The 26,617-nt window shown below is 39.7% G+C and overlaps 2 protein-coding genes across 2 annotated transcripts in view; one reads left to right on the top strand and one right to left on the bottom strand.

Annotated features, from left to right (window-relative positions):
• Positions 1-19,598, bottom strand: part of FBXO15 (F-box protein 15) — a 25,445-nt gene extending 5,847 nt beyond the window's left edge. Inside the window, exons 1-8 of the mRNA XM_082290439.1 lie at positions 19,485-19,598; positions 15,674-15,787; positions 13,641-13,745; positions 9,870-10,112; positions 9,399-9,608; positions 8,103-8,232; positions 5,725-5,807; positions 4,431-4,576 (exon numbers count right to left, since the gene is read on the bottom strand). Of these exons, the coding sequence (XP_082146565.1) occupies positions 4,431-4,576; positions 5,725-5,807; positions 8,103-8,232; positions 9,399-9,608; positions 9,870-10,112; positions 13,641-13,745; positions 15,674-15,787; positions 19,485-19,504 (1,051 nt within the window). The 5' untranslated portion in view covers positions 19,505-19,598. The remainder of the gene's footprint in view (positions 1-4,430; positions 4,577-5,724; positions 5,808-8,102; positions 8,233-9,398; positions 9,609-9,869; positions 10,113-13,640; positions 13,746-15,673; positions 15,788-19,484) is intronic.
• TIMM21 (translocase of inner mitochondrial membrane 21) lies at positions 19,503-26,617 on the top strand (the record flags this gene model as incomplete). The annotated part of the gene is made up of 7 exons (XM_082281983.1): positions 19,503-19,704; positions 20,907-21,413; positions 22,635-22,697; positions 22,797-22,894; positions 24,164-24,237; positions 25,933-26,038; positions 26,131-26,617. The coding sequence occupies 7 exons, from the start codon at positions 19,503-19,505 to the stop codon at positions 26,221-26,223; spliced, it is 1,143 nt and encodes a 380-aa protein (XP_082138109.1). The 3' UTR covers positions 26,224-26,617.

The following is a 26,617-nucleotide window of genomic DNA, read 5'->3' as shown; positions in this document are numbered from 1 at the left end:
GTGTGAATACAGTGAAACCAACATGACTATGCCCAGGACATATTTTGTAGGAAATATTTTGTATGGTTGAAAGAAAAAGCAATCCTCCACACCGTGATACCCACTGTCCTTGCAGTGAAATCCAAAAGAAATCAGTGAGGAAAATGTAAGCAGAATTAATTTCCACGATCCATCTCCAAGTAGAAAAAGGCCGTTGATACCTGCCCAAATGGTTCTGTTCCAAAACCTCAGTAAATCAAATTAAATGACAAAATTTCATTCCAGGTAAAAATATCTTAGCTAAATAGTTTACTGACTAAGCACCAAAAAGTCCACATTTACAGCTGAGCTTTTATACAAGAGACTTGAAAACATCACCCAACAAGCATTTTTTCCAAAGGACTATTTGGTTGTCCACAATTCCAATCTGAATGGCAGTGGCTATTTCTCTTACTCATTCAAGCCAAATAAAGTTTGAACGGAATAAAAAAAGCATTCTGCTAATAAATTAATGAACCCCAGGACATCACTACTATTGCATGGCATTAATACAGCACTGCTAGATAGATCAGCTGGCTAAGGTATGTTGCAGTTACTTCTTAACTTTAGCAAGAATGGAAATAGGCAACAGATCAGGAATCTGAAGGCTAATTATTCATCGGTTAGTTAATCCAGTCTTTATGTATTTTTTTAAAATATAAAAGCTCCATTGCAGTCCTCACATTCAGATGGAAGGAAAAGTCTGCCTAGAAAAGAGCAAGAAGCTGAAGGCTAAGTACTGAAATCTCCCCTTCCTCACCCCAGTCAGATGAGAAAATGAAATTAAAGAGCAGAACAAGCTACATTAAACATACCAAGAAAAACAGAGGACACAAACTGGACAGGGCTTTCTTCAGCCGGATCTAGACTTTGTTTCATTGTTCCCTTATAATCTCTCTAGTCCTTGGTTTATGCAAGACACTTAGAGCAGCAAAGCAGCAGAGTTAAGTTATAGGGAATAAATATTTCCAAATAAAGGTAATACCAACAAAGAGAACATACATCATGTAAGACAAACCTCAGGGGAAGGAAACAAATAGACCAATAGTTCCAAAGCACTTATTTTAGCTAAAAGCCAAGGAAGTTTGTTTTTGCTAACCAAGCCTTTGTTGCAAGTTGTAATTTGATTGGTATTTTCAGAGGAAAATCTGTGGTTAACACTAATTCTGGTGCCAACAACAAGCCTAACCCCCACTGAAATGGTTATTTAAACTTGCAAAGCATTCTTCAAGGTCATGCAAAACATTTCAAATGCCTGATACGAAATTTTACAAACAAATCTTAAAAGCTCTCTAAATACACAAAAATCACCCCTTACATTCTGCAAGCACAACATTTCAATTTACATCAACAAGAAATGACATTGAAAAGCCAAAGCTTAAACTACCATGTTGTAGTGCTAGCAAGGCCTGACAGAGGATTTTTCCTGTGACACTTTCCTTTCTCATAAGAAAGCAGTTAGAGAAATCCAGCTTCTCACAGCTTCTCTGTGAAAGCTTTCGTTCTCATGAGAACTGGATGGACAACAGTTTGTAAGAAAGTAAACCCTTTCTGCACCTGCAGGTTGTTGTGAGAACACTAGAATTGTTTTCAGTCTTGTAAGAATAATATGTGGAAATGGGTGTCTTACTGCTCAGCCTGTCACCTCGGGAGGTGGTGGGCCAATAGGCCAATCATGTAATTTCTCTTTTGCGAACCATGCTATAAAGGTTATGGGTGATTAAACGAGGTCGCTTCGGCCATACCTTGCAACCTGGACTTGTGTCGTGATTCGCCGTTCTCTGGGGAATAACAGCGACACCATGTGGCTACAAAGCTATGCTTAAAAAGTTGAAAACCTAGGTAAATACATTTCAAGAATGTTTATTAAGAAGCTAGATTGACGGCTTCTGGGAGTCATGTGAAAAGCCTTTCAAAACTTCTTGAAGACAAGGAAATTTTTCTAAATATTTTCAATTCAGTTACAAAGTATTTAGCATATTCACCCCACAGTATCTGTCAGTAAGACCATATTACCAATTCTGCTTACATGAAAGGGAGCATAAAATAAAATGCTAAAACCCAACCAAAACCGTGGCAAAACAGCTAGTTACTGTAATGCTAATATTAAAAACAGAAAAAAAATCTGAAGCTGTATACACTCCATCTGCTTGGTTCAATGAAGTGTGATAAAACCTTTTTTAATTTAATACTAAGAATTCTGCAAAAATAATTGAAAAAGAGTAGCAAAATTAAGCCCAATATTAATAGACACTAACAAAAAGCAGACAAAAATTAAACTTGAGCAAATAAATCAGTTATTCCGCAGAATACAAATGGGCATTCTCTGGTAACCTAGGAATATCTAGAGCTTCCTAATGAAAACCAGTAAATAAATAAAACAACAGTATAATAGCTGACAACTGATCTGTGTTTCAAGTTGTGGAAACTCCCATGGGCATTTCACATCCATAATTTAAAATAAAACTGGATTGGGTAGAGAATGTAAAGAAACAGTAAGACTTCTTAGTATGTTGCAGACCTCCATGCTTCAAAGTCCTCCCAGAGGATGAGACAAAGAGTTTTATTAGAATGGAGCCTAAAAACAAAGCACAAACCATCAAACACAACCAGCTTGGACAAAGCTGGGCACATTCAGCAATACCATGTTCACCAAAAAGAGCAAATTGAACAACAAATTACAATGAAAAATGTGACAGCAGACAGCCATAAGCTGCCTCACTACACCATTTTTGGAGGAAGTCAAGCATTTTCCAAGAGGAATTACTGTGCAAGCACACGGAAGGGACTAGATGACAAATGAGGTTATTGCCTGCAGAACCATGTCTTCAGCTGTCTGATGTCCTGTGAGACCAGAATGTGGTGGCTGTCATACTGCTGAAGGTCACAAAAACAAAGCAATTCAGAAAACACTTGTGAGCATAAAACAGATTCTGTAACTTGCAAAGTGAGATGGCATCACAACTGTAGCTCAGGGACGTTTGCAACAATTTGCATAAACATCAGCTTAATCTTTTGTGGAAGTAGCTTCCAAGAAGGAAAAAAGTGATACCAAGAAAGAAAGTGTGCCACATAATACTTCTTGTGCAACTGTATTGCTAAGAGCATAACATTTTCATTTTAGAAAACAAAACACGATACTCAGCTAAGCGAGAAAAAACAAAACCCAACACAATCCCAAAAACCCAACCCTATGGCCGATTTTGAGAAGTTTTTTTTTTGAGAATATAAAGAGGACTTCCTGTATTGCACAACACTTCAGGTAAGGTTTCTTGCTACAAGCACAGACTTTCACTGAAGTTTTAGCCTTAGAACTATTCCTTTAATTCAAGCTTAGAGCTTTTCTGGAATCTGAAAACATGTATATTTCAGGTTCAAGGACTACAACACTCCACATTGCACAAGGATGCAGTTTAAATGATAGTTCTTGGAATTACGAAATACAAATGAGATAAACCAAATCACGGGGAAATTCTGTAGCCCTGTAAAAGCACTCACGCCTGGCAACAGCGCCCTCTACTGACTAAAACCAATATTTTCTGAAATCAACAGAACGCTCAGGAGTGCCGGTATTAAAAAAAATAGTGGGAGCAATAATTAATTTACAGTACTTAATTTTAAATTAAATAAATTAAAGTGCTTAATTTTAATATTTTAATCTGTCTCTGCTTACAGAAAGACAGCTTTGTAGCTGTAGGAAGTTATGCTGAAGTTATGTCAAAGGAGAAATCACCCATACATTTTCCGAAACCCCAGTACATTTATGAATTTGGACTGTATGAGAACAACAGGGATGGTAAATCATGTCTCATGGAAAGAAGTGCTGAGAAAAGAATGAAGCAGCAATTAAAAACAATGACAAAACATTGTGTTTACCACACAATGAAAGAATGTCAGAACAGGCAACCTAAGCTCACCGAAATAAAAACTGTAACTCTTAAAGTTCAGAGTAACTTCTACAAATCTATTTATGTATTGAGTCTGTCTGTGCACCCAAAGTATACTTGAGGAGAATTCTACAGAAACAAGCCTCCAAAATGTATGAGGACAAACTGTGTCTCCTTTATAAAATACAAGTGAAAGAAACATCGACCTGCACCAAGAGCAGTGCCACTGCATTATTAATGCAGCACAGAACTAAAAGAAAAGACCCTGACAATCTGCAGAATTTGTGTCCCAGGCCTGACAGTGTGTCAGTGTAACAGTGGGCAGACTTCCTACAGAGCAGGCTTAGGACGCCACACAAAGCACCATGCAGATACAAAGAAACCACACAATGAACAGAAAGATAGCTTACTCTTAAAATTCCATTTCAGTTTCTCCCCTTAAAACAGAGAAACTGGATACAAGAAGGAAAGACATAACAGCAGGGATCATTTTTAAAACACACATTATTGTTCCATCAACTTTACCTTTTCTACAGAAGAGGCCCTTGAATGATCCACACAGGTACATGCAGCTTCTGCCATGCAGATCAAGATGCAGGCTGTAGTCATGCAGTCCATATTCTGGGTCAATATCATCCAGCAAAGGTTTATTAGGTGGAGGAGCATATTGACTTTGAAAAAAAAAAACATTAGCAAATTTAGCAAGGGAAGGGGGGGTAACAGAGACTTAATAGAGATATAATACATAGCCTTACACTGAGACTGTCATCTTAAGACAGTTTTGAAATCAAACATCTCTATTTCATCATGCTTCTTTTAAGCTAATACAGTGTCTAATACTGCTGATCAGCTGTTCAGCCTAGCCAAAAGCAGAAAATATGGCCGTCAACTTTAAAAGGTACATCTGCTAAACTTCAAAACATGGACTTCTCTACGAAAAAGAAAAAAGCATCAGCTTAATTACAAATCTAAAAGCCCACTAGCTAGAGACTTCTCTTATATAGCAAATATTGAAATAATTTTGTCTGTGCCTAACTAAATAAGAAACTATTGCACACAAATGACCTGAAGAGACCAAGTGCCAGAGGCAACTGAGCAACTTCTACATAGGATCCAATTTGATACTAAGGGAGATGGTGTTAAATCTTACCTTCTATGTGAGAAGAGCCACACTAAGTTATAGTGCGCGTTTGAGACTACTGGTAGATACAACAGTATCTAACCAGAAAGCTGAGGGGGATATAAATTCCCCAAATACTGTTCTAAAGCTAAAAACCTCCATTTTTTAAAACAGTTTATAGTGTATAAATAGGTATTCTATTATACACTGCAATATACACATATACAAACACTCCACAGGAAGCCCAGCTACTTTCTCAATAGGACTAAAAGATAAGGTACCTCACCAGTTGACCAGAATTTCCCCCCCCGCCCTTACACAGCCAAAGATTACTTCCCTACTTCCTGAAATGTCTCTCTCTTTTCTTTCGCTGTTTCAGATAGGAAGAGGAAATAAAAAGACTGCTTGTGAAAAGGGAGAAAGTATGGGCAGTGTATTTCTAACTTTCTCAATACAGCAAGTACTAGTACACTTATATAAGTAAATTATCTCCTTAATAGCATAAAAATGGCAATATTTTAGTATGAAAATGCTTCTAAAGTTTTGTATATAGTTGCTGTAACTGTTGCTTATATTAAACAAGAACAGATAATTACTGCCTAAATATAAACCTCTTACGAGCAGCCAATTTTAACTGTTAAACTCAAAGCTTTATTCAAAAGGTTATCTTTATTACCCACAAAGGAAAACCAAACTTACACAGTAGCAGAGCCCAAAATGCTTCTCTCAAGAAGTTGATTATAATGAAGACTCGCCATAACAAAAGCAATTTCATTTTTCTCCTGAAAAGTTAATTAAAGTAGATGTATTTTCATCTGGAAATTCTTTTTTTCACAAGGTCTTTCTGAGTATTAAAATTCATGGATAAATGCTGCTACTTATTACTCTGCCAATTACTGTAATAATGTTAGTAATGGCTTTTTTTAACACTTGGACTCCTAAAACCTTTACTCTTTTCACAAGAGTACGGAATATATATATAAAAGATTACAGCATTTCTATATTATGGGGAAGAGAAGGAAACTAGCTATGCCAAGGCAAAAATTATGCGAGCAATCCAAGAATTGTACTTTCCTAGTTTCTACTTACCACTTTAAAATAGATACCTAAACAGAATCAAATGGCACTTACTCCCAACTACTGAAGCATCAGGTTTATATTCATATGCAAGGAACTATTTCCAAAGAGGGCTAACATCAGTGAGGAATACAGAATTATTCAATAGAAATGGTGAATTTCTAAGTAAAAATCTTGTCTTCACCAGATTATTTACTCCTGGGAAAACATTAAAAACATAACCTTCTGCAGATGCCTATATAGTCAAAGAAAACATCAATGTGAAAACTAAATAGAGACAGAGGTATGTATTTACTTCAAGAACACAAAATGCTAGGATGTCAGCTTTTTTTCTTTAAATGCATTTTTTAAATCCTACATTTACGAACACCTAAGTCAATAGGAAAATTATTCACTGCCAGAAGTCTATTACTCTCCTTAAATGTGGGCGACTACTGTGCTCGTCTCTCTGGGTTACCAGAAAATGACATTCGCTATTCAAACTTTTGGCTTTTTAACTACTCCTGTATTTTCGTAGTGCAAAATTACAGCTATAAAAGATATAACTAGGGCGATTTATCAATCACATAATTTCTCAGTCTTTCTCTATCCAAATACCAGGAGGCCCACGTAACCTGCCCTTGGTTTCTGTTACACAGCTACATGCAAAAAAACAGGATGTGTGGCATTTAGAATTATTACACCCACTGACAGTTAACTACCTCGTATTACTCTGCCTACACAGAGAATAAGAACTGCTGTTCAGAAAAGCAAGCAGGGAAAATATACTAGAGTGAGGCACTCAGTTCTTAACAACTATGTGGAACTTAGTTATAATTGAACCATTTCCAGGTGCTGAAAGAGTTCTCTTTCCAAGCTTTGGAGGGGCCAATGCATAAACAAGACCACAGAGCCAACAATACAGGGACACCAGTCTACAAAACTTCTGAAGATGCAAGAGAAAAGGCTGTTCATTTAGCTGAGTTTTTCACAGATTGAAACAACCTGTAACAGGTTCATGCAGGTCAGGCAGTCTCAAGTTTTCTAGGAAACGGACTTTCACTCTTACCTTTAAGTAAGAGTGAAATGAATAGTCCTTCTGTGGTTTTAAACATTGCCTCTGGTGATTGTGCACATTTGAGGCAGCATGTTTGCAGCTGGAAATTAGACACAACTTTGAGGAATTGTTCACAGGCTCCGTAAGGAAAGTTCCTCGCCAGTGCCAAATAGCCTAAGCCTACATCAATAACATGGCTGAGGGGAGGAAGAAAGGGCTCTGAATTCAGAGCAAGAGCAGAACACCTGAGACAGGCTTCCATAGCACCCATCCCTACGTAACTACAGGCAGACACTGTCCTAGTGCATTCCGTGCAAAGATGCAGATTCCTTTTGCATAGAAATCTACTTCAGATGCTCAGCACTGCCCTCTAAGGACATTCATCTCTACGCCCACCCTACAGAAGCAAGCTGCTAAAGACTCTTAATACCAAGAATTCAATACCCCCAAAAGGTCACGATTTACAGCATTCCTACTGCTGGAGCAGGATACAGCTACCTGGTGATGTAGATTAAAACTAAGCTGCTATTTGGGAACTCATCACTCTGAGTGATGTGGACAGGACATGGTATGAATCAGAGGAAGAAGCACTTCTCAAACCATTCTATTTAAAGTTCCTCTAGGATATCAAACTTGGGCATGTGAAGAACTGCAAAACAAATAAAATTGAACCAAGTATCTAATATAGAATGATACATAACTGATCTTCTAATTAAAAGTAGATTTTTTTCTTTTTTAAGTATATACACTCCTGTGAGTAGCTCTTTAGGATACAATAAATCATCCACTTACTGTTCCTACATGAGTTTTGCGGTTACTAGTTTAGACAAGATCGTTCAAAATCCAAAGGGAAAAAAAAAAGGAAGATAAAAAAAAATACTCCTCAAATCCCAAACTACCAGGCAAAAAAAAAAAAAATTTCCTTCAAGTCATAATAAAATATTGAAATAAAAGGTTATCTTACCTTCCAAATTCCAACTAACAGTCCTGGACTCAGACTGAAGAGCTGGACAAGCTCATCAGCACCAACTGCTACACTACTTTCAGTCAGGTTAGCAAGATGGTATTCAGCAATCAAGGAAAATCGACGAGGTCTTTGAAAAGAAGATACAGAATGCAGTGAAAAGGCTATGTCTCCTTGTCCATGTAGAAGTTCAGCCTAATTTCATTTTTAACTCTGGAGTCTGACCAGCAGCACATAATGAAAATGGTTTTGAAAGCATTTGGCACACAGAGCCATAAACTATACATTTGAACAACTACAGTGTACTAGCAGGATCTCAACCCCTAACAAGAAAAGAAATAAAATGGTTCTAATACACTCTTGAAAAAAGAAGAACTTACGTGCTTGCCCAATTTTTCAAAATACCACAGAATTACTCTATAGTTTGATTTTGATACTATATTGGTACTAGATGGAAGCACTGAATATATGTCAGTGTGAAGCAAGCTACTAAGGTGAATTTCTCCTCCCCGGAAGCAAAATTGAAAGGAAAGGATCAAATTGTACACATAATAAATTAAAAGTTTGTGTTAGAGGAAGCTTTCCTTTTTTAGATTTTTTTTCTATAATTTCCCTATAATTAAAGTCATTTAGCTCCAAAGCACTTTTTATTAAAAGTTCACAGACATTCTTATTAACTAGTGATGCATCAAAGAAAAAAAAAAGAGCAGAAAGTAGTGTTCGCATTACCTATTCAGAATGAAGAAAGAAGTCTTTCTAAAACCCTTTTCAGACTTAGGCTCTTATTATATTCAAAACAGGTCCTAGATTTCCGCATAGCATTGTAGATACAAAAATGCTGCTAGCAAGGATTTTCTTTCTGTTTTCTAAGCCTGTGAGAGACTTTTCTCTCTCACAGAAGAGGTAGCAGAGTTATGCAAACAACCAGACACCTGCAGCCTTGAGAAGTCTTGTTTATGGTATAGTAGAAAAATATTTTGACAATGGATGTTTAGGATTTTAGCCAATCACCCCAAGGGGTGGCTGATCCTTTGTCCAATTAGACTATGAAGAAAAAGGTCTATAAATTAACTAGCTAAATTAACCTATGAATTAATGTCATAGCTTGCTGGATTATACTATTTCTTGCTAAAAAGCTCTACCAATGAGGAGAAGAACATAAGAAGAAATGCTACAGGGAGGCTTTCTAGCAAAGAGTTAACTTGTTGAGTCAAACCAATGTCAGATAGCTCCTACAGATACTTTATCAACCAATTACACCCAAAAAATACTCAAAAACCCTGTATTAAAACTTACCCATTCTTGTTAGGAGGGCTGCTTTGGTAAGGAAGCAATGGTGTAACTCCAAACAGTTTCAGGGTTGACAGGACATCTAAGGACGGCCAGTGTGTACCATACCAAAGTATGGTAACAGATGTGTCCTTAAATGATAGGTTTGGCTTCTCTATTACATGTTCTTTTCCATTTTTGTCCTTTAGAACAATTATCCAACTCAAGCCAGAGACTCTGTTATTTAGGAATTGAGAGGGAAGAGGGGCGTTTAAAAAAAAGTTCCCAAAGTGACAGAACTTAAACTATGCTTTCAACAGAATTTTTAAATTTCTACTAACTTCTACCTATGTTCCTCAGTTTCAGTCATTTACTGATTATCATCGTATCTTCCTATTATGATGTACATTTTATACCTCTATTTCTGTACCCCCCCTAGCCATTAATATTTTGTACATTGTTCTCAAGTAAATCTCTTTATGACAAGGCATTGCTTACTTCATAGCTTCTTTGTTTTTACATGGAAGACCAGTATAAGGATCTAGAAGTTTAACAAGCCGCATTACTCTGGTTTTGAAGGCAGACGTTTGTTTGAAGATGTATTCTTTCTTCCAGTACCCAGGCTTTTTATCATGTAGAGCAGCACAGCCCAAAGAAACAGTTTCTGTTTGTTTAGACTTCATTTTCCAAATTGTCCATTTTGGTTGCAAAGAACTGGAATACAGTTTCAGCCAAATTCCACTGAAAACAGAATAAAGAGGAAGAATAGTCACTTTATTTTTTATATGTACATCTCAGCTACCACTGAGCATAATGTTAGCAAAAAAAAGTCTTGTCTGTCTTCCCAAAAATACAGGATCCAGGATGAAACTCAGCAACAGCATAGCCACAGTCAGCAACATAAGTGAAAATCGATGAAGGTTAAGCAGAAAATTTTGAAAATTCCACCCCAAAACAATGATGCATCCTTCTCACAGAAAATCAGCTAGTGGAAAAAGCATTTTAATACTTCTTATTCAACAAAAATAACCTGTATGCTTCAAGTTTCTCACACAAATCCAGCTGAAAGTGGGGTGGAGGAGGACCATCAGAATCACCTTTGGTGGTACCAATGTCATGTCAATCCCTTCTGCACTCTCTTTGGAAAAGCTCAGAGAAGACATGACTTTCTGAAGACAAAGAAATACATGACCATAACGATGGTTTCATCTCTTTCATGCCAGGAAAACTATGAGCTCACACTTCAGCCCCCCACACAGCAGTATCTCTAGGACAGTTCACAGAATATTGAGTACAGGAACCTACAAGAATTCATACAATAACCTGTGAATACAGGTTGCCAATAAGTTTTCTAATTTTAAAGTGCTAGACACACAGTCTACATAACTGCACTAAGGAAAATGAATAGCAAGAGCAACAAATTCTTAAGAGACATTTTCTACCATTTATCAGCAAGATTACCTTTACCAGTCCCCACTTATCCTCAGGCAAACTTACACTGGCGTATTTTGTATTGCATTTTCCCCCCTCCTTAAAGCACTCAAGGACTAAATCCATCCCACACTGCCTCCTACCCATCAAAACCATTCTCAATTCATCAGCTGCTGAGAATAAGTCCCCACATGCTGAGAGCCAGGCTCTGGTTATTGATGCAAACATACGCAGGAATTTTGCAAAAACCTTCCAGCTCCTGCTCTGCAGATATATCCAGAATTCCCCACTGCCATTTTTTGAGACAAAAGTGTTTGAAACACATAGACCAATAAGCTACCATGACTGGTAAAGGTGGGTTCCCAGTCAACATGAGTTTCCAACCTTCCTTTCCCCAAAAGCAGGGTGGGAGGGATAACATGAAGAACAATCCCATAACTAAAACAAAGATTTAAGATACTTCTATTTAAAGACAATAAGAGGCAGCTAAGTTATAGATAGCATAAAACATTTCTGATGGAGGGGGGCATTTTTTTTTTAACTCCAAAGCAGTTTAGAATTGTCTGGTGATGAAAACAAAGAAGAGATGTCCTTAACATTACATCATCAGGGGAAATTGAGCTGTGTATCATCCAATTGGTCTTAATCAGCCTAAAAGGTCCAATAAAATAATCTCCTATAAAGGTCTAGAAACCCCTTCCCAAGAGAGCCATCCTTTCTTCAATGGAGAGAGATACTCCGCATCTTACTGTATGATACTGAAAAGACAGGGCTTAGTAGTAGGGATTTCCTGCATTTTGAACTCAGGCAATTTAGTTGACTGAAGACAGACTAATCACAAATACCTACCATCCTCATCCTCACTCTCAGTTACATATTGCTCCTTCCTTTCCCAAACAGTATTGTGCAAGCAAAGAATTTAGTTCAAGAAACTCAAAAATTCAGTTAGGGCAGGTAGACTGAGGAGAAAATGAAGGAGGACTTGGAATCACAAGTGTTTAGGAAGGTATCACTGCCCCTTCATCCTCAACTTCTGAAGAATTCAGGGCAGATAAATCAAAAAGGCATCCAACAGAGAAGCACAGGTTTGCCTCTTTCACAGCAGAATACACACCCTTCTTGTCTCAAATTGTTAATACCCATCTCAAGGCCTCTTACTGGACATTACTACAACAAGCCAAACAAACCTTTTACTGCTAACTCAAATGTCAGAATCAGACACATCATCATCAGTCATCACTTGACCACAATGGCAAAAAGACCTTCCCCTGTGCTCTCACTTCCTCTGTTGATCAGAATCCTCAGGCTTTTGCAGGCAGACCATGTATGTGAGCTTCCCACACTGCATGATAGGAAGGCTGGAATACCCCATGCTGGTGCAAGGAGGATGCAGAAAGGGGGGGTCATAAACATTTCCTTGCCTTCAACAGTTATACTGAAGACATCAGTGCCAAGAACCGTTCAAGTGCAGACATGATTTAAACAGCCCAAAGACAAATCACTGCATTAGGCAGCACAGACATATCACAATGAAAGACTGATGGTCTTGTTGCACCAAGGACAGCACCCTGTACATCCAGGACAGCAGAAATATCCTAAAATAAATATTCTGTCTAAAAAGCAAGGTCAGATTTGTCATAGAAATATGCATGGACTTCAATTAAAACTTCTGTTCATTCATTGCAAGATTCAGGGTCTTAAGAAGGTCCATGGAAATCCATCAGAAAGAAATGACCTGGTCCCACTGAACCCGTCAGGACCTAAATAAGGGAAATATCTCTTCCCCAAGTCCCATTTGTGCACACACTAATATCTGTTGAGATTAGAAAATGGAAACAGACATCATCGAGATGGAGATGGATGAATCATCTTCCCCTGGACAGCCACAGTGATTTTATCCTGTCTTACCATCCTGAAGTGGAAAATGCGTACTAAGATAGGTAATTTGTGTCAACTATGCAATTTTTATCTACTCTTACCTGCTGACAGCCTCAAAACCTAAATCTGGATTACAGATCTTCCCTTTAAATTCATCAGTTCTAAAGGTATCAATACAAATGTAAACCAATTAATTCACTGTAAAGGGAGAAATGGATTCATACCAGGTGCAGCAACTTCCTATTGAGGAAGACATTTTCTCATTCAAACAACACTAATGCAGTAGAATCCCAGAAAAAAAAGGATACCCAGATCCTAGTTATCACATACCAACCTGGGTCTCTCCTCTTTACCCTTTCAAAAAATTATCAGGGTAATTTCCTTTCCAGTAGGTAGGAGCAATTTGTGACCTCTGTATAAGCAATCCTTATAAAAAAAGGTCCCAGTATTTATGTTTGTCTCTTTTGTTCTCATTTAGACATCACCAAAACTTGACAAATAGAGCAACAGATAAAAACCACCAGTGAATCATTTGATTGAATCAATCCCTCTACAAAAACCTGATGAAAGAACTAAGTAAGTAGGACTTCAAAATTGTGAAGCTATGACAATTCCATAAAGCTACTGGCAACACACCACTAAGGATCACCTGAACTGAAAAGTTTGTGCAGGTGCATGTAAATACAAACAAATATATGCAAATTTTGAAACAAAAATGTGCTAATAGCAACATTTCAAATCACTGGATTTAGTTTTTGTCTCAACTCCCATTAAACAACAGGGTCTGCACAGCTTGAATTCCATGCAACATGGACTGTGGGCTACACAGTGCAATTTCAGCAGAGTAACTGCCCACAGGTACACACATCAGTGCTCTGGCATCAGAGAAATGAAATTAAAAAAACCCATAGCTCAGGTACACAAAACTGCAGCATGGCTGAGACCTTCCCTCTTCCTTACTTGTCATTGGCCAGCTCATAGAAGTGCTTATTCACGCAACCAACAGACAACAGGGACACAGCATCCAAATAGGAAAATATCTTCAGCAGCATTTCTGATGGCATGCTGGAAAAGAGAAAGAGGAATACTGTTAGATTTGTCTGCAAACTCCAGAAGTTACAATGGCAGAGAATTTTAATTTCAAACCAGAGAAAAACAGAAGAGGTGGAAACCAGCAGGTTGTAAATAGATGAATCAAAAATCACCTGAAGAGTTAAACTGCAGAATTTGGGTTCTAATTTCACTCTCTGGTATGTGGCATTTGCCTAAAACAATTCATCACAACTTATTCAAGCGGCACAGCATAATTACATGAAAAGTTAAAGGTTTGCATTTTCATTAAGCTTTGTTAACTTTAACTATGCTTGACATGAAAATACCTCACTTAGCTTAAGTTTCTTACTGCTTGTACCATGATTTTAACATTTATTCCATAACCACCAGCATCTGCAAAACTGCAGATACATTCACTCTCCCTCTTGACTGCAGTATCAGGTCTCAGGATGCAGCAGGACAGAAATGTCCTGTCTACCTCATCATAATCTTCAAACTGTATGTGCTCAGGGGTCTTGTGCAGTTTTCATTTATGTCAACAGAAAGATGTGAACTTCAAAGTAAGAGCCAAATGGCATCTTGAAAACATTAATGTCTCTGTGCATCTGGAAAGCTGCCTGAAATGCAGGTGCCAGTCTAAGCGTGACAAGCAGAACATACCCTGGAGATGAGCCAACGTGATTTTTCCATTAACAAACAGGAACCTCATACCATTCAAGCAGTACCTCATAACTACACAGAGTTTAAAATACATACATTTTATACTCTAATTTTCTTGAGCATTGAGTATGGCCATTATCAAAATCACCACTGAAAATACAAGGTGCCATGAAAGTCAATGCCCCAGCTGTGCCTCTTGTCATTTTACTTCTGGGTTATTTGCAACACTTGTTGATTTATAACACTATTTCAGAAACAGAGAGCTTTAAAGGGTAGCATGATAATGCCAATACCTCAATGTTTGTATTAAACTCAGAATCTTAGTTGCGTTAACATAGAGGCAACATGCCAAAACTTGCACTGTTACTATGTGAAATAACTTGTGCACTCTAAGCCCAAAGCAGTTAGTGCACTCATTCCAGAGATAATTTAGAAGTGATACCTCAAAAAGCTCCAAATTAACTAAAATAACACGCTTGATCCAGAATTTTCAACAACGGTTTTTACAATGGTATTCTTCCTTCCTTGAAGGAAGCTGAAAGGATTTATTTTTTTCTTTTTTCTCTCACCATTCACACCAGTCTAACAGCATAAAGGTACTAAACTGGCTGTCCAATGCAAAACAGAGCAATCATTACACAGGAAGCTATCAAATGTATAAAACAAAGACAACTAATTACTTTTTCAGGAAACATATTCTTAGGTGGTTGTTTTTTTTTTTGGTAAAAATATAACTAATTTTCAAAAAGAAAACAAATCCCAATTATATTGAAAGTGCCCTTTCACTATCAAACAGGAAGGGAAACATTTACCTTGAAGCAAATATGCTGCAGCCACTTATTCCTCCCCCCTCATCCCAATCCACCATTCTCAGCCTCTCCATACACTAAGATACACTTGATGACAACCAATAACCAAGAGAAACATATGAAGTTTAATTTAGAACTGGCTTTCACTGAAGTAATAAAATCACAATTTTTATTATCAAGGAACAACACTGCCCACGACTTGCAAAGGGGTTGCTGAAGGCTTTGCATGACTTGGAAAACCTACACATTTCTTATGAACTTAGAAAAGAACACAAAGGAGAACCATGCCAGAAGACATTAGAAGGTGAAGAGAGGATCCCAAAATAGACCAGGAAATCAAATCTTTTTAACTCAGAACATTTGACATAGAAATCTCCAAGGCACGAATACAACCACTGCAAGCAGTCAAAAGATCGCTTAGAGTCTGCAGGGGGTCTTCCACTCTTACTCCTAACATAAAGACATACTCACCTCTCAATGCACACATTTGGTTTCGTTTTTATGGGAGGTGTCAAATACAGACTTTTAATTCCAGCATTTACAGTTTCAGAACATTGCCCAGGCCTGGCAGCAAGGGTCCTTAACCTACTTGTAAGAAGGAAAAGCTGTTCAGAGTCACATATTCACAAAATGAAGAAATACACACATTGTACACACCTAGACACAACATTTCAACCAAGGCAAGATTCAGGGAATACATCACATGGCAATCATTAGTATCAGTTCACTGATTTGAACAATTACACCCAAGTTAAAATACCTGAAATCAGGGAGATTCAGATTTAAACTCACAGCTGTCACTCCTGTGATTAATCTCTCACAGCAGTCAGAGGGAATAAGTGTCACTCCCCCAATCAGTCTGAATCCAGCAGAGATCTATTACCCTTAGACAGCTGCACCAATGTGGCCACCACAACCCAGCTCCAGAGTCCCCAGCAGCAGCAAGTCAAACTCACTGATTAATCTTCTGTTTCACAACACTAGTCCAGGGACATTTTTGAGCCGCTCAACTTTGCTAAGCTATTACAAGATACCAGATAAAAACAATGCCTTGAAACTTCCTCAGAAACTGCTGAGGTTCAAAAAGAATCTCCTTGAATATACAACAGAATCATATGTGAAACAAAGTTGAAGTCTCATTTCAGATATTCCCCTGCTAAAATACTCACAAATCTGAGAGATAAGAGTTATTTCAATAGGCAAAATGGATATCAATATTTTTATAGCTCATTAGTGTTGCAAAATGTGGAATACGTACAATTTTTTTAAGAAAGGATGTTCTTTGATCTTTCTACGCTTTCAAGCATAAACAGCAAGAAAGGAGATTTAATCCATGAAACAGCATCTAAGAAGCTCTAAGGGATGTCCAGGTGTTAGACAGACAAATTACTTGTTGGTAGAATTACTTGTTAAGGTTTAGGTCTTGACATGCTTCAATAATATTTCAGACGTAGGGGGAGGTTAAAGCTTGGAAAGAAGGATGCCCACTGATAGTGGACACAAAGAATGCAGAATTTACAGGCCACAGGGATACCTGGAAGAACTCCTAAAAAAAGGAAGAAAGTATTGAAGCCAACTCAGCAGTTGCACTGAAATCAGCACCAGCTTCCAGAAGTATGAGATTGCAACCACTGACCCAAGAAACCCACTGTCTCGAGAAAGACTGAGCATGCAGACTAATTAGCATGAAAAGCAAGAGAATCCCTAACTTAATAGAACATAGAATATTAATTAGAGAACTATGTAACTTGTAGCCAATGAAAATTAATACCTTCCTTTGCAAAATTGTATAAAATAGCAAAAGGTTTTGATAATTGGTATGCTGGCTTTGTGGATTTGACACCCAGCACCCCCTTCTGTGCAGAACTGTAAATATATCAAATACCTCAACTCCGTGTCTGGATTGGCCTCCTGCACACCAGGGTGAAAGAACCTATTTTGGCAACACTGGCATATCACAATTTAGATAGAAAAGAAAGAAACTTGGCATATTTCTAACACAATTTCTTACAATCCAACTGGTCACACATTTTTCCAAGTTTTCTGATAGGAAGGACTGTGTAAACTGAAATTGCAAATACTATCATTAAACCACACAGAAATATTGAGACAAAGTTTCAATCTTAAATCAGGACCTTACACTTCATACCCACTGATGCCACCGAGCAGGCAGAGCTCCCCTTTCACTGCATTACACATGATTTAAATTGCCAGCAGACTTTCCAACACCTGGTCAAACCAGCTCTGGGTTTCTAGGTAACCAATCAATATGGGGGGGGGGGGGGGGAGAGAATAGCTAATTTTTTAGTATATGGGTACCATGTACCTTTAATATATGGGTACCATGTACTTTAATACACACTGTTCTTGGTTTAAGATTGATTTATGCTCAAAGAAAAATAAAATGGAAAGACATTAACAACTCTGGTCTACATTGTCAACTGTGCTATGTGTAAAAATAAGAAAATTCCAAGACATTTTACTGAGAATTGTTATAACCTTAACAAAAAGAAATGCACAGTTCAGCTTGGGTGCCAACCACTGATAGACCACCTAAACAAAGAGCTACAAAAAAGTAGCCATAGAACAAACACAACCTGGAGGTCAAACAAGGGTTTTACTCATGTATCATTATCAAGTACACTTAGACAATGAGGCACTTGCAGACTGTATTTTTCAAAAGCCATTAAAGGGATTTAGAGACACAAGTCATGTTCAACAGCAGCAGAGCTATCACTTCTGTATGTTCCAGTGCAGCCCATCCCAGGCTATTCTGCCCTGAATCCATGCTGAAAGCAGAGAGTTTGGGCATATTCCACAGGGACACAACTTCACAGATTCCAGGCAGAGGAATAATTCAGATAAGAAGCTGGATTCTGGATTTTAAAACACACCACCTTGGACAAGCATAACCTGCATTGCCTGTATTCAGTCCTTCTTGCTCATGTCATCACTCCCCAGTCTTCTTCACCCCAGGGAGAAATATCTGAGGAAAGAAAACTTTTGCCCACACATGCCTTGAAAACTTTAATGTAATAGCTATTCTTTTTAAAAGCTTCAATTGAAAAAAAAAACTTGCTGAACTTTTGCATCTTTCAAAACAAAAATATTTTCAAGGTGTGAAGAAACAAACAGCAAACCCAATCCATAAATTACTTTTCAAGTACTGTGTGTGCTAAGATTTTAAATTTGCATTAACAAAATGCTTTTACATTACATTGACATAGCTGGGGCAGATAAGCCTAAGAAAAAAGTGAATGACAGCTGTTACACCCCCTCTTTAGAGACTTCTAGAACAACTGAGATGCTCTTAACTAAGAGGCACAGCAACTTCAACTGCTTTTTTCATTAGCTTTCAGCCTGTGGAGCTCAGTTTTGTACCAGTATTTTCACTTTCACACCCTATAATACTTGCAATCTGCCTTGGTTTTTTGATGGTCAGCAAACAACTGTCTTTCGAGTAACATTTCAAATAATGTATACAAAGTTTTAAGTAGTGAAAAAACCTGTCTCCTCCAACTGTTGAAGCATATCTGGCGATAAACAGAAATTACAATAATGTATTCACATGGGCTGGTTGGGGTTCTCTTTTGCCCTAAACTAACAATTTCAGTGTTTTTAAAAGGTGGATATTACCCCAATCCATTTGCAGGTCAAAAAGAAGAAAAAAAGAAAAAAAAAAAAGCCAGCAGGAGGAATGAAACTGCTGTGAAACACACGGTTGTTCAACTGGGTTAGCACAAAAATCTGCTTTCTCAACTCTGCCTCTAAGACTAATGCTTTAAAATTTTGAAAGCCGAACGTGTACTGTAAGAATTAAGGTAATCACACCTTCCATAGTGAAACCCTCCTATTTATTACAAAGGCCTAACTACCCTGACCACACATAAAGTAGCCACTAAACTAACTAGTATTTTGTGAATACTCATTATAGTACCTTCTCCAAGCTGAAGGACATACTGAAGTTTAAGCTCCCCTTCCCAAGCAGGAAAAGAAGTGTTAAACCCAGGCCTCCGCGCACCTGGCAACACCAGCGTTTTCCCACTGCAAGGTGTCACCTCCACAGGGCCAGGGGCAGGGAGACAAGAGCACCATGGCCACAGACCTCGCCGTTAAGGGTGGAGAGCTAGACACCAGAGCCGTGGAGCAGGTGAAAGAGGTTTCCCCGAGGAGCCAATGGGAGCTGAGGGAAAACAACAAACCACCCTCCCCGGACGAGGTGAAGAAGGCCGAGCAGGCAGCCCTGGGCCGGCAGAGCCCCACTCGGCGCGCCCCCGGTTACCTGCCACGGCCCGTCGCCATGGCCGCTCCGCCGCGGCACAGGGACGGCTTCGCACCGGCGCCAGGGAGGGAAGGGAAGGAGCGGGCGCTGCCACCCGCCGTGGAACGCCCTGGGGCGGGGTGGGACGGCGCCAGCCCGAAGGAGGCGGTGTCCGGGAGCGCTGGCTTGGGGAAGGCGGGGCTGGATTCCCGAGCACGCTCGTGTGGGGCACTCGGGAAGCGTTAGCGCCCTGCGGAACCGCAGCGCTGCCGCCACGAGCATCCCAGCGGCTCCCCCGTCCCCCGCCCCACCGTGAGCCCGGGGCTCTCGGGCACTCTGTTCTCGGGTCTCAGAATCACAGAATGAATTAGTCTGGAAAATACCTCTAAGACTATTTAGTCCAACCTATGACCAAACACCACGGTGTCAATTAGACCACGGCACTAAGTGCCTAGTCCAGTCTTTCCTTAAACACCTCCAGGGGCAGCGACTCCATCAACTCTGGGCAATTCATTCCAGTGCTCAATCACCCTTTATGTGAAGAAATTCTTACTAATGTACAACCTAAACCTCCCCTAGTGCAACTTGAGGCCATTTCCTCTTGTCTTATCACTTACTAATTGGGAGAAGAGGCCGACCCCCACCTGGCCACAGCCTTCTTTCAGGGATTTGTAGGGAGTGATGAAGTCCCCCTGCACCTCCTTTTCTCCAGGCTAAACATCCCCAGTTCCCTCAGCCGTTCATCATCAGACTTGTTCTGCAGACCCTTCACCAGCTTTTTTGCCCTTCTCTGAACCTGCTCCAGCACCTCAATGTCCTTCTTAAATCCAGGGGCTCAAAACTGAATACAGTACTCAAGGTGTGGTCTCAACAGTGCCAAGTATGGTGGGACAATCACCTCCCTAGTCCTGCTCACCACTGTTCTTGATACCTGCCAAGAAGCCATTGGCTTTGGCCACCTGGGCACACACTGCCTCATGTTCTGCTGCTGTCGAACAGCACCCCCAGGTCCTTTTCCACCAGCAGCTTTCCAGCCACTCTGCCCCCAGCCTGTAGTGCTGCCTGGGGTTGCGGACAGGACCCGGCACTTGGCCTTGTTGAACCTTAAGCCGTTGATCTCGGCCCATCGATTTAGCCTGCCCAGATCCCTCTTGCCGTCTCCATCCGTGGAAACGTCAGCTCCATCCCTTTAACGCATCTATGTGTGCAAAACCAAGAAAAGTGTGTATAAAAACACAGCTTTAAAAGGGTGAGCGGGACCGCAGGCGCCGCTAGCAACCCGCAGCCGCACCTCGTGAAACGGGACGGGAGTCCCGCCTGCGGAGGGCGGGCTGTGGCAGTGGCAGTGGCGGCGCTGGGCATGGCGGGCGCTGTAGGGACCTCTCTGGGAGCCGCTCCCGGCGGCTGGCGGGAGAGGGCGCCCGCTCAAACTACCTCTCCCAGGGCCCGCCGCCGCCGCTCGCTGCTCCGCCGTCCTAAACATTTCCGCCGGGGCAGCGGCCAGCGGCGGTAAAGGGTCCGGTGGGTTCCTGAGCTGCGGAGCGGCCGCTGGGGGCACTTCCCCGAAGGTCCCCCGGGAGAGCGGTGGCGAGCGGCACAAACTTTCCGTTCGCCTCGGCTGCCCCGGCCGTGCCCCTGTAAGGGCGGCGGGAGCCGTGCCTGGGATGCTGCCGGGGACGATCCCCGCCTCCCTCGGGCGGAGCTGCCTGGGCCGCTGGCTGCTCGCCAGTCGCGGGTGGGCGCTCCTGGGCACGGGGACCGGGGCCGGGACCGGGACCGGGTCCTGCCTGAGATGGCGGCACCAGCCCCCGGTGCTGCTCTGGGCCGCCCGTCAGAGCATCGGGACGCAGGCGGGAGGGCTCAGAGCCGAAAAACCTGGCGAAAATAGCAAAGATGTGTCCGTGCAAAGGGCGCTGAACGAGGAAACGCTGGTGTCGGCGGCTCAGAAAGGTGAGGCGAGGGATACTGTGTGCTGCTCAGAAGGGCTGGAGACAGTTCCTTCTGCAGCTGACGTTTTGTAGCTTCAAACCTCAAGTATCTAGAAAAAAAAAACTCAGCACACCAAGTTGGTTTCTTTTCACATCGTATTGTTTGGAGCAGCTGTTACATTTCTACGTGTGCATTGCACAATCAGAACAAATTATGTGACTTTTTCTAAACAGCCTGTTGATTTAAGTCATTACCAGGCAGAAGATGTAATAGCCTCTAGTTTTCCATTTCAGAAGGAAAACCTATCACATGCAGCCTGTCTGTAGGGCTGTTTAAACAAGTTCACCTCCAAAAAAATTGTCAAAGCTCTACATGTGATAGTAGTTTCTTCATGGATTGCCTTCACTTTGGTTGGTCTCATTCACTTCAGTGAAAAGTGGTTACTACATAATTAGCCTCAGAAATGTTATGCTTTGAAATGGTTTATGAAACACACCTTCAACTGATTAGAAAATTGCAGGAGAAATAGTTATTAACATTTCCTCCATAACTTGTACTCCACTGAAATGCACACTTTATCACTGAAAGATAGTAGTTTCTTTCCAAGTACTCAAATATTTTGAAACAGAGAATTTTATAGGACGTATTTTGCAGCATGTACTGACACTTGTACTTTAGATAAAAATTGAAAGATAAAAACTAATCAGATACACAGCAGTTAATTATGTTAATAAATAAAATACATACTTTGGTCTACTATTCCTCCTTTTATTGTTCTATTGATTGCTAATTCATAAAATCAGTTATTTTTTTGTATGTGCAATTTATAAGCTTTCACTTTTTTATTTTTACTTCTTTTCTTTACATAAGGATTGCAATGATTGTGGGTTGAGGTGGTAGTTTGAATACTGCAGTGCTAAATACCTCATTAGTTCTTAAAAAATCTGGCTCTCATATACCCAAAAAAAAGTAGCAGTAACTGCTACTTTGGATCTTGAAAACATCTAGCAAACAGGAATTAATAAGGCTTAACACAGAGAGTAAACATGCCCTGTACAATACAAGAGATGTTCCATGATCTCTTTTACAGTGATGAGGCACTATGGAAACTTACTGGAATTTTTTCTTCTGCCAAAATGTTATTTGAGCTGCAGACTAACAGAAAAGCATTTATGTAAGAAAGTCATACAAGTCTTATTATGCAAGGTTGTAACTTCTGTGTTGTTTTCTATTTAATTTCAGTGAAAGAAGCTGGAAGAGACTTTACCTATTTTATTGTGGTGCTTGTTGGAATTGGTGTTACAGGTTATTTTTTTTAATTATGTTCTTTATCAGAAGACACTTTCCTTTAATTCCATCTGTTTTGATAAATTTTCATTTCATCTGCTGTTGTTTCTGTTACAGGTGGTTTGTTCTATGTGATTTTTAAAGAGCTATTCTCTTCTTCTAGTCCAAATAAGATCTACGGAGATGCCTTGGAGAAATGCAGATCTCACCCTGAGGTTGGTTTTTAAACTTTAGCCATAAGTTTATGTTTCTCAGTAGTTACTGTCTCTCTTCAAGTCAAAACTTCACGCAAGGAATCTCACAAGCTATGTGAAGACCCACGTGGTGCTTAGCAGTTTTGCCAGTGCTTTTAGCTGGCATGGGGTGGGTCAGCTCCAGAGCGGAGCCTGCATTAGGAGAAGTCATTGCAAGCATTGAGCCTTCGTGGACTGGCCTGCTAGAAGCCAAGTGAACGTGCCACAGCACAAAAACTGATGGAAATACAATCTGCCCTTCAGAGCATGTGCTTGTGTCACCATACAGAAAGTTTTAAGGACATACCTGAGTGTCTGCTAAATGTAACACTTGAGTTGTGCAGGTCAGAGAGGCAGTTGGTCCTGCTAAGTTCTGTGGATCTAACCTGCTGCCTTTTCTCAGCACACTCATTCTATTGTGAGACTTCACTATGGTTCTATCATTCTGTGAAGCACTGCACTGACGTTCAGGAATTTAAATTCTTCATTTGAAGCACAATTAGCATTCCTGTGGCTAACAGGAAAAGAGACAGAGAACAGTCATGGGATCACACAGTCATCATAAGTAGGTGTAAACGAAAATCAGTGTAAAACTAGATTTTAAAAAACACTACTTCAGACGAAAAATCTTTCAAACAAGGTCACCACAAATGCCTTTATTCTAGCAACAAGTCGTTGCTAGAATAAAAATGAAGACTGCTTTGGAACAAGTTTGTAGAATTAAACCTTCTTTCTCCAACTTGCACAGTAAAACTTAACCTCCCTTTCTAACCAAATTTAAAGTAAGTTTAAGACTAAGTTAATCCACTCTGACTTTATAGGTCTGAAAAAAAATTACTGGATTTCTTATTCAGTAGTGTTTGTTAGAGAATGGCTAGGGGAATACATTTGCACTTTGAACTTCGAAACGTATTCTCTTGAAGGAGACATGAGCAAATACTTCATGTTTTTTCTCCTTTTTACACAATATGTCAGTTTACACGTCTTCATCTCAGAGAACAGTACAAATGGAAGCTATCAGTAGGATTTATTTTAGACATTTAATATGGGACTGTAAAAAAAAGGGCTGGAATACAGAGGAATTTTCCTTAAACTGTTCTCTTTCATAAACTCTTCTATTCTCGACACGTTAGATTCTCTAGGGGCATTTTGTTAAAAGAAGATGCATTCACAGCAGAGGTGTGAGCTGATACTGGAATGTCTGTTTGTGTGTGATCCCTTCTGACAACTCAAACCTCTTTTCTCTTGTAGATAATTGGTGTTTTTGGTGACTCTATCAAAGGTTATGGTGAGGCAACAAGAAGAGGAAGACGACAGCATGTCAGGTACCCCTTGGTGCTTGCCCCATAAAGACATTAGTTTGTGCACAGCAAAGATATTTTTGGGTCACAAGTTCGATCTAGAGTGATGAACTGTATGTGACATATCCCGTCACTTTTGATTGAACATAGAAGTTTTTTGCGGTACCTGGTCTCCCCAAAAAATAGGATGAGTCTGAGGAGAGTAGTACAGAGGCCTAAGCATGCGTGGGTGGAGCAGGAATCTGGCTGAAGTTTGCAGTCTGAAACTATTCTGAGCTAATATGCAGAATGCTTTTTGGTACTTGAGACCACATCTCTGCTGTGCATTTGACAGAACATCTATCACCTAAACCTTTCATGAGTGTGTCCATTGCTTTCCTTTTGAAAGAAACAACAGAACTATTTTTTACAAAATGTAAGACCTCCCTGCTTTGCCTTTATTACGCTCTTTGGCTGCAATATATTCAATGAGGTTTCATATAGCATGATACACATAGGCCCAGATACACAGGTTGAACGTGAAATTGAGATTTTTTATTTTGTCTAGAGGAAAGAGACTTTTACTGATTGAAGCTTTATCTCTTCACCAGACTCTGAAAAAGTGTTTAAAGTGAAGCTGCTAAATGAAATTGATGTGCACAAACATTTTAAGCACCTCTCTGTAAATAAGTAAATGTATTATGTATCAGCTTTCTTAGTATTTAATTTCAATCATTTTGATTTTGATAGTATTTTAAATAAATGTTTGAGCTGAGAACTGTGTACGATTGTAAAGTTTGCATCTGCAGTATAAGGATGATCTTAAATGTCTCAAAAATCTACAGGGTTTTTTTGTGTATGAACACCTTGAATGTAAATTTACTGCAGTTAGGCTCTTCATTCATATTTGCTCTCTCTACCTCATCAAGTCACTTTAAACTGTATTAGAAGTTTAATCCACAGTGTGTACCTGGGCATGACTGATGGAAATAAGTGTTTGGTGGTAAACAGCAGTTAGTAATTTCAGTAGGAAACAAAAACTGGCACCAGAACTCCCATCGAACTATTAGTTTCCCAAAGTGGTCACTTTGAAAGTGATGTGCTATTTATTTAATACTTAAGCATAACCCAGCTCCAGTCTAAATACCAGCGTTTAGGTTGGAGATCTCATATCAGTGCCAAAGTTACACCATTTCAGCAGAACAAAATTATTGCCAAAGTAAGTAAAGCACATAAGTAAACTGTTTGTTTTGATGTGGTTTAACCAACCTGGTAATTAATTTGAAAAAACATGCTTTGTGTGTTTTGGCTTGATAACTTTGTTGAAGTGCCTAAAAAAGCTCTGGAAGTCTTGGTGATGTGGGGTCCTTTTCTAGACGTCAGGCTCCAAATCTGGGGTTTTTTTAGAATAAATACAAGGAATTTCCATAGTCTTCAGCACTGGATTGCTTTTCAGTTTTGAGAGGAGGACTGGGGTGAGCACATTTAAGCATTTCATCTCTTAATCCTCAGCAGCTAATTAGCTCTTCTAACTCCACTAGTCCTTAGGCACTCACAGTAAAGCTTGAGAGGAGCAGTAGAGAAGGAACCCAAGGTAGCATAAGGACACCACCGGAATACACTTTCTTACAAAATAAGTAAGCAACTCCTCTAAGTAAGTTTTAATTTGAAGTCTTAACTAGCATATAATCTGTATCTTTGCTGGGTGGTTGGGTTTTTGTTTTGTTTTGCTGTTTTTAGTCACATTGAATACGTAAAGGATGGACTGAAACATATGCGTTTGAAGTTTTATATTGAGGGCACTGAATCAGGGAAACAGGGAACAGTCCATGTGGAAGTCAAAGAGGTATGTACAATTGCTTCATACACCTAACAAGCTTAGTCTTGAACTTAAACTACCAAAGAGAAAAAAACACTCTGAAATTGTTTTCTTTTCAGAATCTTGAAACAGGAAGATTTGAGACCCGCTACATATTTGTGGATGTTGAGACCTATCCGAGAAGAACCATTGTCATAGAGGACAACAGATAGCCAATGATCAAAGCTGCTGCCTTGTCTCACTGAGCATTGGATAATGCTGGAGTAGCCAGTCTACACGTGATTGTGTGGTGTTGCCAATTGTGTCCCGCAACTTCAGGGCTGTGTTACAGGAAGTAGCCTCTCAGGGCCTCCTCTAAGGATTTTTGACAATAACAGATAACGGGATTTAAAGTGAAACCAATGAAATCTAGCAGAGCTATCATGGCAGACATTCTTGACATAGGAAAATAATGCCTGCTAATAAACAGTTTAATGCTGAATAATGCTTCTGCACACCCAAAACCTGAGTTTTCCAAGGTTTTAGGTTTGGATGGGGAGTTTTTTGTCTTCCTTGGTTTGGATTTCCCCCTACTACTGCAATAAAGAAAGGGGTAGTTTAACTGTA

The sequence above is a fragment of the Coloeus monedula genome (genome assembly GCF_965178545.1).
Source record: "Coloeus monedula genome assembly, chromosome: 1".
NCBI classification, from domain to species: domain Eukaryota; kingdom Metazoa; phylum Chordata; class Aves; order Passeriformes; family Corvidae; genus Coloeus; species Coloeus monedula.
This window is presented reverse-complemented; position numbering and strand designations above follow the sequence as displayed.